Source organism: Globicephala melas, chromosome 10 (genome assembly GCF_963455315.2).
Source record: "Globicephala melas chromosome 10, mGloMel1.2, whole genome shotgun sequence".
Taxonomy (NCBI): domain Eukaryota; kingdom Metazoa; phylum Chordata; class Mammalia; order Artiodactyla; family Delphinidae; genus Globicephala; species Globicephala melas.
In genome coordinates, this window is record NC_083323.1 from 4,002,829 (window position 1) to 4,017,985 (window position 15,157).

Sequence of the window (15,157 nt, forward strand, 5' to 3'; positions counted from 1 at the left end):
TCACGCCAGGTATACAAAACTGTGACCCTAAAGCTCATCCATAATTCACCTATTTGGAGCTCAAAACATTTTCCCACAAGAACATTCATTCAAAACCACAATGTGCCAAATACTGTGTGCGAGGGGCTAGGTCCCAAGCCATAACTCCAAACTCTAAGGGTGGAGAAAGACACACGCATAGAGAGATAATTAGAGAAAAATGTCTTAGGTGCAGCACACAGGCACACGTCACGGACTACAGAAACAACAAAGTTTATCTAACTAGAGGGCTGCAGGGAAGAGGGGCGATGGATGGGACAGGAGAATCAGGAGTTCGGTGAATCCCTAGTTGCAGAGGGAAGGGAGAGCATTTAAATTAGAGGTGACACAAAAGGACCTGAAAAGACTGCTTGAAGGAAAGAGGAGCAGTGTACTAAGGGAATTATAAACAATAAAATACTACCAGGGTTTAAAGAGGGACTCGGGACCTAACACTTATGTCCTTGAATGTTATTGTAAACAGCCCTCAGCCTACAGAACTGTCAGTTGAAGGGAGCTTCACCAAGTTTTGAGTTTATTAAGACTGAGGTGACAACCACGCCTTCTTTCGCGATACTGGTCATTAGTGCTCTCTTTCTTTTTTCTTAATCAATTTTGTTGATCTTTTTAAAGAGTCAACTTTGCCTTTGTTAATCCTTTCTATTTTTTTCTGTTTTCCATGTTATTGACTTGTGTCCTTTTATTTTCTTCTTTCTACTGAGGATTTACTGTACTCTTCTCTTTCTATCTTCATGAAGTAGAACCTTAAGTCCCTGATTTCAGACCTACTTTTCTGACATAAACACTTAAAGCTATAAATTACCCTCCCAACCCTGCTTTAGCTTTATCCCACACATTGTATGCTTTCATTATCCTTCAGTTCAAAAGATTTTCTAATTTGCCTTGTGATTTCCTTTGTGACAAATCAATTATTTAGATGTGCTAATTTCCAAAACTTTAGAATTTTTCTAGATCATCTTGCTATGGTTTTCTAGGCTAATTGTGGTCAGGGAACATATTCCGTATGCTTCCAATCCTTTTCATATATCCATTGAGACTTTTTATAGCCCAGACTATGGTCTGTCTTAGTGAATATAATGCAGACAGTTGAAAAGAAAGTAAATTTTCCAAGTGTTGAGAAAATGTTCTATAAACCAGACTCACGTGAAGGTGGCTACCTATCTCAGTACTACTGAGATCATCTACATCTATACTGATGCTCGTCTACTTCTATCAGTGGCTAAAAAGTGAGTGTTAAAATCTCCAACTATCACTTCCAACTCCAGGCATAACAGATGAACAATTGACCTCCTACCTTAAACAACTACAAAAGCAGACAAAACATATGAAACACTTTTCAGACAAGAAACAACAAACCCAACTCAATCAGGTTGTGCAAATAAAAGGCACTTTGGAGAATTTCCTCCTAAACAAACAAAATACCCTAAAAAATGCATGGTAACTGTATTCTGATCAATATTTTTATAAAATCCTCATGGCCTAATTCGCAGACTGAGACACACTCAGTGAAGGACAGAGTTATTCTACATGCTGGAATGTGTGGTGAAGAAGTGGAACTTGAATTGAAAACGTTTTCCACACACAGGGGTGGTCAAGGGTGCAGGGAATGGGGCAGAGACAAAGGAAAGATCCACTACGGTGCTGTTGCTGTGACCACCAGCATTACCTGGAGCTAAAATGAAAGTAGGTCCATATACTGGGACCTTTACACCAAGATAAATTCCAAGCAGATCAAACACCTAAACATCAAAACTGAAATGATACAGTACTGGAAGAAAACTAAGTGGAGAAAAGGCCTTTATAGCTATTATCAAAAATCTTAAGACATTAAAAAAGACCGGCAATTTCATCTACTAAAATATCAAAAACTTTACATGAAGAAAAGTGCCAGAAGCAAAGTCAAAGACAAAAAAGGGAGAAAAAAATTTGGATTTTATTTCATACAAAGGACTAATATCCTTAATTTAAAAAATATTCCTACATATATAGAAAAGACTGCCATCCTAATAGAAAAATGGGTGAAGAAAATGAGAATGTACATAAAAGAAAATTAGACTCCTCAATATATAAAATGATGCTCAACCTCATAACAAGAAAAATACAAAATAAAACTATACAATGATACTATTTTAAACCTTGGCAGAACTGGCAAATCCAAAATTTTGATAGCACACTCTGTTAGCAATGATAAAGGAAACCAGGTACTACTCTCAAAATTTGCCAAGGGAAGTATATACTAGTATAACATCTATGAAGGACAACTTGGAAGTGTCTGTCAAAATTATAAAAGACATTCTCTGCGAGTAACTGCGAACCGTGAATTTATCCTACAATCATACTTGCCCATATGCAGGATGACATACGTGTCAACAAGGCCGCAGGACAGCTCCACTCAGATGTAGAGAAGGCACCTCAAACTTAACGCAGTCAAAACGAACTCCTGATGTCCCCTAGCCCCACCCCAAACTGTTCCACCCACCTCACTCAAACAAGCCAAAAACCCAGCTCCCACCCTTGCCTTCCTCTCTCCCACCTCACCCCCAAAATCGAATCCATAATAAGCCTCACCAGCTCCGCCTGCAGAGCACACGCAATCTATTCATCTCTCTTCATCCCACTGCGACGACCCTCATCTAAGCCACCCTGGCCTCCTGACAACTACAACTGCCTCCTAACAGGCAGCCCAGCCTCCATTCCTCCCTCTCCCCTCCCCACAGCTCAACCTCAGTCCAGCAATCAGAGGGAGCCTTTGAAACACAGATCAGGGACTTCCCTGGTGGCTCAGTGGTTAAGAATCCGTCTGCCAGCGCAGGGCACATGGATTCAAGCCCTGGTCAGGGAAGATCCCACATACCGCAGAGCAACTAAGCCCGTGCGCCACAACTACCGAGCCTGAGCTCTAGAGCCCGCGAGCCACAACTACTGAGCCCGTGCGCCACAACTACTGAAGCCCACGCGCCTACAGCCCGTGCTCCGTAGCAAGAGAAGCCACCGCAATGAGACACCTGCGCACCGCAACAAAGACCCAACGCAGCCAAAAATAAATAAGTATGTATAACTAACTAACTAACTAACTAACTAACACAGACCAGGTCGTTCCATACACTGCTTAAAACTCCCCAATCGCCTCTCATGGCAAAGAGTAAAACGATCGCCTTTTCCTGGTTCACAAAGCCCCACATCACTGGCCTCCAGGTACCCCTTCACCCACTACACTGTCCAAACCCTGGTCTCCCTAGTCCTGCGACAGAGGCCTCTGCCTTGGGGTCTTTGCATCCTGTGTATTCACTGCTGGGACTGTTCTTCCCAATCTGTCTCCACCTTTACCCACAGATCTTCCAATGACTGGCTACCCAGTTCTCGGTTCAAATGTCACCAACTCGGGAAAGGTTTCCTTGACCTCCAAATTTTAAAGTAGCACAAAGTTACTCTGCGTCACCTCACCTCACCAGAGTACTTAATCAAGATTCAGGGGCTTCCCTGGTGGCGCAGTGGCTGAGAGTCCGCCTGCCGATGCAGGGGACGCGGGTTCGTGCCCCGGTCCGGGAAGATCCCACGTGCCCCGGAGCGGCTGGGCCCGTGAGCCATGGCCGCTGAGCCTGCGCGTCCGGAGCCTGTGCTCCGCAGCGGGAGAGGCCACAACAGTGAGAGGCCCGCTTATGGCAAAAAAAGAAAAAAAAAAAAAAGATTCAACATGGGAATTCCCTGGCGGTCCAGTGGTTAGGACCCCGTGCTTCCACTGCAGGGGTCCCGCATGCCATGGCCCCCCCAAAAAAAAAAAAAAAGATCCAACATTGATTCTTGTTTTTTCCACTGTCTGTCTTCTGTACCAATCATGTTTGTATTACTACTAATAAAATACTAGCTAATACTATACAGCGTTTACTGTAAGTCAAGTACCATTCTAAGGGACAGCTCAGTACACATTCTGTGTATTTTTCTTCCAATTTATCTGATATTTGTTATACATTTATTTGGGGTTTTAGGTTCATTATCTGTCTCTCACTAAAACGTAACGTCTTATTAATTTTGAATCTCCAGTGCCATGAACAGTACCTGGTACACTTCAAGAACTCCATCAATAATTACTGAATTAATTAATTAATGTTTGGAGCAAGCATCTGCATGTTTTCTGAATTTCCTAGAAGCCTGCACAAAGCAGGAATAGTTTCTAATCCACGGGTTTTCCAAGATAAAAGCAAATCAGATCCCTCATGAAAAGGGAAATTAGTCTTTGCAGAGAAACCAGAGCCCCTTGTCTTGTGACACAGCGGGCAGTGCTCTCAGCAATGTCTCACGGTGGGCCCTCAATAAGATAGAGCAAAGCCACTTGGGCACTACTCCTCAGTGTAAGCCAGGCCCCAAACCAGGGAAGTACAGACAGGCAGCTCCCGGATGTGCAGGATCAACCCAGGAAAAACTCTGGGTACCCACAGAGGTGCAGATGGACTACTCATTTTCCAGGTAAATCTCCTAAGCATTCCTTTGCACTTTTGAGTTATTCAGGTAAGTACTGATTGGCAATGACGTCAAGCTTGTGCTCACCAGGTAACCAGTCAAATGAGTACTGACTGGCAATGACGTCAAGCTTGTGCTCACCAGGTAACCAGTCAAATGCAAAACCATATGCTTTAAAAGTCACCAGAACTGAATACTGGCTCGTTTGCTTTAACCAAATATAATTAAAAAGGTAAAGTCATCAGAGCAAAGGGCAAGAATGACATCTTAAGGTACTGCCATTCAAGCTCAGACAGGTAGACAGCAAGACAGGCAGTGTCGCTACCCAACAGTCCTTGTGCCAAACCAACCATTCCAGTGAGTTTGTAACCATGTCCACATGCCTTTAAAATAACATATGGGACACGAAATTCAGAAGTCTGGAAACTTCTAACCTAAATCAATTCTTTCATTTTAGAAATAAGGAAGAAGAGGCCCACAGAAGTTCAGTGCCTTAGTTAAGGTTCCTCATTCACCTAAAAATCAAAACAAATGCTCAGTTTCCTGACTTCTGTGGTGCCTCTTGGGATGCTCCCCAGGTACTTCTGCTCCGGCAGCCTCTCTGGAAAGAAGTTCGGGTGAACTTAAACCTTGAGCTAGGGTCTGGTTCTTCATGCTGCTTTCAGGTCAAACCAATGAGGAGTAAAACCCATTTAGTCTTTCTTTCATTCAACAAATAGTAAACATCTACTAGTGAGTAAAGATAGCAGCATTTTTACTTTGGCACTGTTTAAAGGATAAGAACTGTCTCTCACAGTTTACAATACAGGCAGAAAAAAAGCGTTCTGACTGGACATCCATACAGACAACTGGAATTCTTTGCTACACCACCTTATGGCATAACATTGAGTGTATAATCCTGGTGGCAAATAATATTAGATATACAAGGCAATGATGATGGAATGCCAGTGACAAGGGAGATTTTTTTCTTGCAACTCAAAAATGGTCATTTAAATGGCTATCAATTATGCATGAGTTTTTATATGTTAGTTGCTGGGACTGTTTTTCTAAATATAATATACTTTCCATTCCAGGGGCTGCACGAAGTTACAAGCAAATTCTCAACTTTCACTCAGAATTCATTGTGTTGACTTTCTTACCCTATATCTGCTCAAGGGAAGAACCAAAGATAAAGACCTTTATAACAAGAAGAGTCTCAATCACGTTTAATATTTTCTAAGCTATAAACTTTAAATTTGTAATTAAATTCTTTTGCAGAATTACTATTTCTGTAAATGCAGAAATTTTGTGGTAATATTTTATGAGGGAGGTGGGGTCCCACTAATCAGAAACATAAAATGCCACAAAGACATTTAGGGCCTGTAAGTAATACTCCAGCTTTATGGAAAATAGAACAAATTATCTTGGGAGAGGATCAAAAATATACTCCATCCAAAGCAGAAGTCAGAATAGAAAGGACATCAGAGAAGCACATTTATTTACAAACAAGGAAGGCTAGAAACGGGATCTTTTCCTAGTTTTTCAACATATGTTAAGCTTAAACTTACTGTTCAATTGTTATAATTCAAACTTTTACTTAAAACCTCTACCAGGAAAGTGATGTCAGGATGTTTAAGCAGCCACATTTCTAACAAGATACTCACGGCCATTCTGATTCAGGCTGCTTCTGGTGAGCTTCTATGACATCAATCGCAATATTGAGGTTTTCTTCCAGCTCCTTCATTCTTTCAGAATTAAGGGATGTGAACAAAATCATTGATGAGTAGGCAACAATTTTTTTGTCTGGATGATTTAAGCAAGACCTTCCAAAAAGAAATCAGGGTGTTAGCCCAACTTAGCAGCATGATAAAACATGATTATAACTCATAAATAGTAATAATCCCATTAACAAGTTCAGTATATAGGATATTTTTAAGGATTTAATGAAGAATTACAACACTTTTAAACAAGTACATAATTTATGGCAAAAACAGCAAATTGAAAATTAGTCACGACACAGAGAACCCAATACAAAAGCGGCAGTTCACTTATGAGTCAGAGGCAGAAAGCAAATAGCATCTGATTAAAGAAAAAGGTAAAATGATTACATTTATAAAGCATTAAAATGTTCATTCTTGTTAGAAAAAAATCAAAAGGCATAAGATGATACTTCAATGACTACAGACATTTCTTTAACAGTCTGAGGGACAGAATGTTTAAGGGAAAGATGATATATTGGCAAGAAATAAAATTTGGAGTCAAAAGCCTCCGTATAACTCCCGGTTCACCCACCTATCAGCTATGTGATCTTAGAAAGGTCACTAATTTATCAATTTTCAATTATATTATGGGTTATGCACTATGGCAGGATTTTTTTTCTTTCATTTAAACTTCATAATACTCTTCTGGAGGAGGTTTTATCCTTTATTACAGATGAAGAATGTGTTGACTTTACTTGCCCAAAGGCACAAAGCCAGTACCTGCCAAAGCTGAATTCAAATTTGGTTGTATCTGTCTCACAAACACATATAGAGTGAAGTCACATAACCTCTTTCGGTGTGTTTCCTGACATAAAAGTGGAATATAATAACGAGACCTCCCTGGCCTGTCTCAGGGGGCTTCCGTGAGGATCAGATTTGATAACGAATGTAAAACCACCAGGTAACTGCCAAGTAAACGCCTCTGACGGCCTTCTTCGGGGCCTCTCCTCTGTGTCCCTATGACACCTGGATTCACCTGTGTTATTAATACATCAGTTCTTACACTACAACATGCTTATAGCACGGGCTTTGGGGGAGTGGTGAATATATCTAAGTTACCCTTATTCTACTCCTCTAGCTCAGAACCTGGCAGAGATGAGGTATTCAAAATGTTTGAAAGGAATGAATTCTCAAAAATAAGTAATTTTTATTCCTACAGCTTGAATTCCACAATTCTTTCCTTCCAACCTAAGCTCAATTATTATTGACCGTAAAGATTTTATGCCTTCAACTCTAATTATCTGCAGGAATTTGAGAACCGGTTACAGGCTCAGTGAGCTAGGGATAACATTAGCGTTTATCTGATCCTTACACCATACAGATGAGCCCAGAAAACCTATACAACCAGGGAAGGCAGCACGGAACTTAGGCAGCTGGTATTTAAAGAGCGTAGGCTTCGGATCCAGAGGGCAGCATGGGGTTCCGGTTCCAGCTACGCCATTTACCAGTGATAAGTGTCAGTTCCCTCATTTGTCCAAATGGGGACAGTACCACTTGCCCCACAGGGCAAAGGGTAAAGGACGGGAAATATACAGAAAAGACCCAGCTCTGGACATTCAAACGACAGCTGCTCTGCTGCTTATATTGTTGCCACCACCAAAGTTACCCCATTGGTTGGCAACAGAACCTGGATCAGAAGCCAGGCCTCCTGCCCCAGGATGGGGCCTTTCCTATTACCTATCCTTCCTCCACCACCTGCTCACCTTTCATCTCCATGCTCCATTTCTTATGAACACAGCTGGTCAAAACACAGTAGCAAATCACCAGGGAAAGTACACCATAAATCAATCTACATAAACAGATTGGTTATCCACATCTTATACTTCTCCATACCTACCAAAACATATAGCACTGTGCCGAGCATATAAGAAATGCTCAATTAATAAACACATGATTAATTCATTGCCCATACTTCAATATTTTATGGCTTTTTTCTTATAAAAAATGTGTCCTTAACAGCATTCCTTACTTTAACCAAAACTTTTATTTACTTAAAGTAAAAACTGACATACAATGAAGGGCATAAACCTTATGTGTACAGCCCAATGAGATGTGTATATACCTACGTGACCACCACGCAGATCAAGATACAGAAGCCTACCTCGTGCCCTCTCCCAGCCAGTACTAAACCCGCCACTACCCACCAAGAGCACCTGCTGTCCTGAGTTCTGTTACCAAAGGTTAGTTTCTCCTGTTCGGGAATTGATAGAACCACAATCTTTTCAGAAGTCAGAAAAACTCTATCAATATACTCACAAAAAGAGTTCTGGGAAAGCATGCATCCAAACAATAGACTGAGAATCTTCATTCCGTGAGGCAATATTGCCTAAAAACTGCAGACCACAGCGAAAAGCTGAGGATTTATAAAGGCAAAAAAGATACATGATTAAAAGAATTTTTCAAAACACCAAATAAATACATCTTAGTTAGAAATACTCTACGTTATTAAACAGGAAGTTTGTTTGCTTCTTTTAACTATAAAAGTCTCTCACCACAATGAAACTTTGGGTATGACGTTAATATTAAAATGCCTTACCAAAACAATGTACTTATACAAAATTAATTAACTTCTTTAAAACATTGTAACTGTAGACACAAATATACCTGTAATCACATTAAATATCATTGGAATATGTGTTCCAATTGAAAGACAGTTGCTCTTAGACTGGATCTTTTAAAATCTAACAACAGACAATTTAAAACAAGACATGTAAAATATAAGGCTATTGAAGCATTGAAAGTTAAAGAACGGTGAAAAGATATACGAGGCAAATACCAGCCTACAAAGGGAGTCATACAACCACTTAAAACCAGACATAATAAACTTTAAGGCAAAAAGTATTATTGGAAATTTTTTTAAAGTCATTTCAGAATTACTTAATTCACAGAAAGGTATAATTTTAAATTGGAATCACCTAATAACATGGTCTCAAATATATATTAAAGAAAAACTGACAAAAGTATAGAGGGAAGAGAAAAACCCACAATTAAATTCGGCAATAATAATATACCTTTCCAGTAAATTATAAAATAAGCAGACAAAACAATCAGCATATTTAGAAGATTTAAATAAGATTTAATAACAACCTAGTGGACACATTTAGACTATTTCACCGAATAAAACCGCAGAATACTGGACAAAATCCAGAATGCTGACAACAAATGCAGGTGAGGATGCAGAGCAACAGAAACTCTCATCCATTGCAGGTGGGAACGCAGAATGGTGCAGCCACTTTGGGAGATGGTTTGGTGGTTCTTACAAAACTAAACATACTCTTAGCATACAATCCAACAATCACACTCCTTGGTATTTATCCAAAGTAACTGAAAACTTATGCCCACACAAAACCCTGCACATGAATGTTTATAGCAGCTTTATTCATAACTGCCAAAACTTGGAAGCAACCAAGATGTCCTTCATTAGATGGATAGGATAAACTGTGGTCCGTCCAGACAGTGGAATATTACTCAGCACTAAAAAGAAATGAGTCATCAAGCCATGAAAAGGAACATTAAAAGCGTATTACCAAATGAAAAGCCAATCTGAAAAGGCTACAAACTGTATGACTCCAACTCTATGACATTCTGGAAAAGGCAAAACTATGGAGGCAGTAAAAAGATTGGTGGTTGCCAGGGGCTGGGGCACAGGAGGCGGTGTGAACAGGTGGAGCACAGAGGATTTTTAGGGCAGTGAAACTTCTCTGTATGATATTACAGTGATGGATACATGTCCTTGTACATTTGTCCAAATCTCCACAGAATATATATATATATATATATATATTGGGTTGGCCAAAAAGTGCCTTCGGTTTTTAGGTAAATATAAAAGACACATGTTTCATTTTCACCAAGAATTTTATTGAACATATTCACCCTTTTGTTCCACTACCTTCTGCCATTTTTCAGGCAACTTCATAATTCCATCTTCCCAAAACTTTAGTTTTTTGAGCAAAGAACTGTTCCAGGTGCCTTTTACAGTCTTCCAGGGAACTGAAATTTTTTCCATTAGGAGAAGTTTGTAAAGACGGAAATAAGTGGGAATCCGAAGGCGCAATGTCTGGTGAGTACGGCAGATGAAGCAGAGCTTCCCAGCCGGGCTGCAACAGCTTTTCCTGATCATCAAAGAAACGTGCGCTCTTGCATTAACCTGATGGAAGATCATGCATTTTCTGTTGACTAATTCCAGATACTTTTTGTTGAGTGCTGCTTTCAGTTGGTCTAATTGGGAGCAGTACTTGTTGGAATTAATCATTTGGTTTTCCACAAGGAGCTTATAATAGAGGACTCCCTTCCGATGCCACCATATACACATCACCTTCTTTGGATGAAGAGCAGCCTTTGGTGTGGTGGGTGGTGGTTCATTTCGCTTGCCCCACGATCTCTTCCGTTCCACATTATTGTACAGTATCCACTTTTCATCGCCCATCACAATTTGTTTTAAAAATGGAACGTTTGAACATCCCTGGTGGTCCAGTGGTTAAGACTCCACGCTTCCAATGCAGATGACACAGGTTCGATCTCTGGCTGGGAAAGTTCTGCATGCCACACAATGTGGCAAAAAAACCTGAAACATTTTCATTATGTTTAAGTAGAGAACTGCATGAGGAAATATGGTCAAGAAGGTTTTTTTCCCCACTTAAACTTATGTGGAACCCAAACATCAAAGCAATTAACATAACCAAGCTGGTGCAAGTGATTTTCATTGCTTGACTTGGATATTCTGAGTATGTCGGCTATCTCCCGCATGGTATAACGTTCACTGCTCTCGATTAATGTCTCGATTTGATCGCTATCAACTTCAACTGGTTTACCGACTGTGGAGCATCGTCCAGCGAGAAATCTCCAGCATGAAACTTCGTAAACCACTTCTGACACATTTGATCAGTCAAAGCACCTTCTCCATACATTGCACAAAATCTTCTTTTGCGTTTTGGTTGCGTTTTTACCTTTCTTGAAAGAATAAAGCATAATATGCCAAAAATGTTGTTTTTTTTCTTCCATCTTCGATAATAAAACACAAAAATTCACCAATTTTGATAAGACTTTTTTTAAATGCATGCTGATATGACAGCTGTCACCTACAATTTAACAAAATTGTTTTGAATGAAGTTAAAGACAACTGCGTGCCACTACCGCCACTGTACGGAAGAAACTGAAGAAAGCTTTTGGCCCACCCAATACACACACACACACACACACACACACACACACAAGAAAAAGCACTCAAACCCACGGGAAAACCACAAGATTGTACTACACAACCACCGCACTGGCAAAAATTAGAAAATAACGAAGTGTTTGTGAGAATGTAATGCATTAGGAACTAAAGGTTCTCTCAAGTTCTTTGCATCTGTGAACAGACCGCATTTAAATTACTCTTGACTGAGCACCAGTTATCAATCACTGCTTCTTAGCTTCGCTGCCTGCTCTGCAAACATAAAGGTGGGCCCTTTGAAGGTCTCCTTTGTCAGCTGGCACGTACAGCCTCGTGGGTAGAGGCGCTGGAGGGGCACTGGAGGGCTGGAGGGAGCGGAGTTTTTCTCTTCCTGGTTCTGGGTAGTCCTCTGGCCATGCTTCTCCTGTTTCTCTGGCGTTCATCTCCTGCAGCTTCTCCAGTGAGGAGCTCTCGCACAGCAGGACCAACCAGCAGTGTCCAGGAGCTAGGAACTTCCTCAGGATGCTTCGAAGCCAGTTTCAAGTCATGGAAGATTTCTGTGGACGACTCCCCCCTGCACCCCAGAGGGTGGATTTCCATCAAGTTCCACCAACACCACCCCTCGGCGACTTCACCACCACCCAGTGAGCCACAGCCGTGCCCTCTCCAAGCAGGCCTGCATCTCAGGCCTAGGGGGAGGGGAGCCTCTTCCCTGGACACTCATCTTAGCCCTGGGGGCACTGGCTGCTCCTTATATCTGCAATTCCTGTGTTCTTTGGCATTCTCTTTACTTCTTAGTAGTCAATCCCCTGTTATTTCAAGCCTTTGTTATAGTTAGTAATTCTTTATTTAAAATTTTCCCTGTTCAAATTGCAGTGCGGTTTGTGTCTCCTGGTTGTACCCGAGCTGGCAGAGCAGATGGAGAGAAAGAAGGGAGGGAGGGAGGGAGGGAGGGAGGGAGGGAGGGAGGGAGGGAGGGAAGTTGTGAGGAAGGGAAAGAGGGCCCCAGGGGAAGCGAGAGAAGATGGCATCAAGCACAAGCCTTAGAAAACAAGAACAGTTCAATCAGTCGGGACCAAGTCAGACAGACAGAAACCAAACTGTTCTTTAACAAAGAAAATTTAATATATGGAATTGGTTCAACTAAAAAGGCAACACTGAGGTAACACAGAGATTAAGGCTACAGGAAACCACCACCTACCACCCTTCAAACTGGAGGCACAAAGGGAAGAGGGTAAGGTTGTGAGAACCCAGAAGCCTGGAGGGGCTCTGCAGAGCTGGAACCTGGGCCTCTGTGGAAGGGGCTGCCCAGGCTACCGCTGGCACCTCTGGCGCGTGGAAGAAGGGCCCAGGCCAGCTAACAGTGGTGTCTCTAGGAAATACTAGGAGGCTTTCCGAGTGGGAAGGAAGCTGGAATGGGAACCATCCAGGGGAGACCCGAGTAGGGGGCAAGTCACCCTTTCCCCCCCTGCCTCCTGGTCCCCACTAGATCCTTCATTGGCTAAACCTCACTGAAAGCGGAGGAGAAATGTGTTTCTGGACGCCCAGCCCCTGCACCACGAAACAGAGCACAGAGGGCTAAGCTCAAAGCCGAGTAACAACAGCCCCGTAACCAGAACGACACCCAACATTAGACAATCACTAACGCGACATGTATGGTTCCAAGTGCTTTATTTTATACAAGTTCTTATTTAATTGTCACAGTAGGCAGATATCGTTATCACGTCACCCAAGTCAGCAGCAGGAGAGGGCCCCAGACCCCACACACCAAGAGAAGAGTGCGACCAGTAAGCCAGTTCTCACGGGTATGCGATGCTGGTAAGTAAATACTTAAAATACTTGTGCACTTTGCAGTGAACAGACGCTACCGAGAATCCCTGCACGCCCACCCCTGGCCCAGCCCCCTCCTCAGGTCACACAACTAAAAGCCAGCGCCCGACAAGCCTCAGTCCCAGCCCTCCGTGCCAAGCCCCAGCCACCCCTGCCTGGCACCCACGCTGAGGGATCAGCGCCTGCACCCGACTGTTCGCTGTTTTCAAAGTGGTTACTTTGGGGCCAGGACAGTGCATACAGACAGAGTAGCATGTGATGAGACCCTGAGTGGAGAGAGAGCGAGACACTTCTGAGGAACAAAAGACCAGCATGAATAAAGCATCAAGAACCAAGGAATGAGGTAACAATAAGTGATAACTAGTATGTGCTGAGTGTTCACTAGGTGCTAGACAGACACTGTGTTCTAACTGTAAGATGTCATCTAACCCCCGCGACAGCCGTATGGGGTCGGGGTTAATATTATCCCCCTCTTGCAAAGAGTAACCAAAGCTCAGAAGGTCAGGTAACTGGCCTGGGGCATGAAGCCTGCAAGTGGCAGAAGCAAGACAGGCAAAAACAAGCAGTGGCTCTCCCTCAGCAACAGGAATCAGCTCATCAAGGAAAGGAGCCACAGGAGAGTCTGAGATGAAATGAAAGATCCTGCTCTATTAACGGAAATCCCGGCCAGGCAGCAACCAGGAGATGTTTTTAAGGGCAAGAGGACTTCCAAAGACCTTCAACCTCCTAGATCCCTGCTTTGCTAGGAGGGAGGGATGGGCCTACTGACCCAGGCCCGGAGCTCGGGTCCTCTGTCCTCAGACTTTTCCGGAACCCAGGCCTTCCCTTCAAAGCCTGTCGCTGCTGCTCCAATAGCTCAAAGGCAGAGCAGCTGTAAAGATGAAAAAGGTTGAGGCGTGTAATGTGCCTGTGCTATTCACTTATTCATAGTAACTCGACAACTGGCTGCTCAAAGAAGAGTTGCGAAATTGTGGCCAAAAAGCAAAACACTGAGATAAAAAACTCTGAAGACAAAATGCCGAACCAAGAACCTCAAAACTGAATTCACATTATAATCTAAACTAAAGCAGGATACAAACTGCAATACACATTCACAGCCATACACACAAATACTGAAGGATGACTAGAAAAAAGTCAAGTGTTTGCCTAATGTAGCCGGCATATACAATGATTATTTTTCTTTTCATTTTTAAAAATCACTCTATAATGAAATTATATAAAATGTTCATAATAAAAAATAATACCTTCATTTTCATCTTAAGTCGTAGTGTAAAATGACATTTCTATTTCTGCTGAGTATTTTAGAGTATTAACACGGAAATCCTTGTAAGATTTAATTTAACACACAAAAAAAGCCAACAATATAAGTCGGTCTGAAAGCCAAACAACCCAACAATTCATCAGGCAACTAAAAATTAGCACTCTGAATCAGAACACAATTCTGGGAAGGAAAAGGTTTAAAGACGTCCTAGAAACAAGAAAAGAAAACTCCAGACAAAGTACAAATGACAGTTTACTTTTACCAAACAGCTTATCAAGTGATCTTTATGTAAATACTGCAAATGTTACAAAGCCCCTCAAAAAGCCCAACATTATTTTTACAGATTAGAAAAGAACAAAGGCCAAAAACAACACCAATAACTCAATTAAAATAACTCATGCTTATGTTTACATATAATTTGATGAGCATAATATATTCGTCACACCACTGCAATTATTCTCTGAAAATAATACTCTAAATATTATTTTGACAACGTAATTATAGTTCTTACCTCAAGAGCGGTAACAAAAAACTGGCACAGATACCCTGCTAAAAATCTACAAAGAGTAAGGTCCTCACAGAGAAAGTCAAAAGATAGTACAGGCACTGTATCAAGGAACAAGAACGCTTTTGAAAAGATTTGTTATTAGGTTTGAACTAACATACTATAAAATT

The 15,157-nt window shown here is 41.7% G+C and overlaps 1 protein-coding gene across 1 annotated transcript in view; it reads right to left on the reverse strand.

Annotated features, from left to right (window-relative positions):
- Window positions 1-15,157, reverse strand: part of ATXN10 (ataxin 10) — a 150,512-nt gene that overhangs the window by 104,443 nt on the left and 30,912 nt on the right. The window contains exons 4-5 of the mRNA XM_030855647.2: window positions 8,493-8,589; window positions 6,141-6,299 (exon numbers count right to left, since the gene is read on the reverse strand). Coding sequence (XP_030711507.1) covers window positions 6,141-6,299; window positions 8,493-8,589 — 256 coding nt within the window. The remainder of the gene's footprint in view (window positions 1-6,140; window positions 6,300-8,492; window positions 8,590-15,157) is intronic.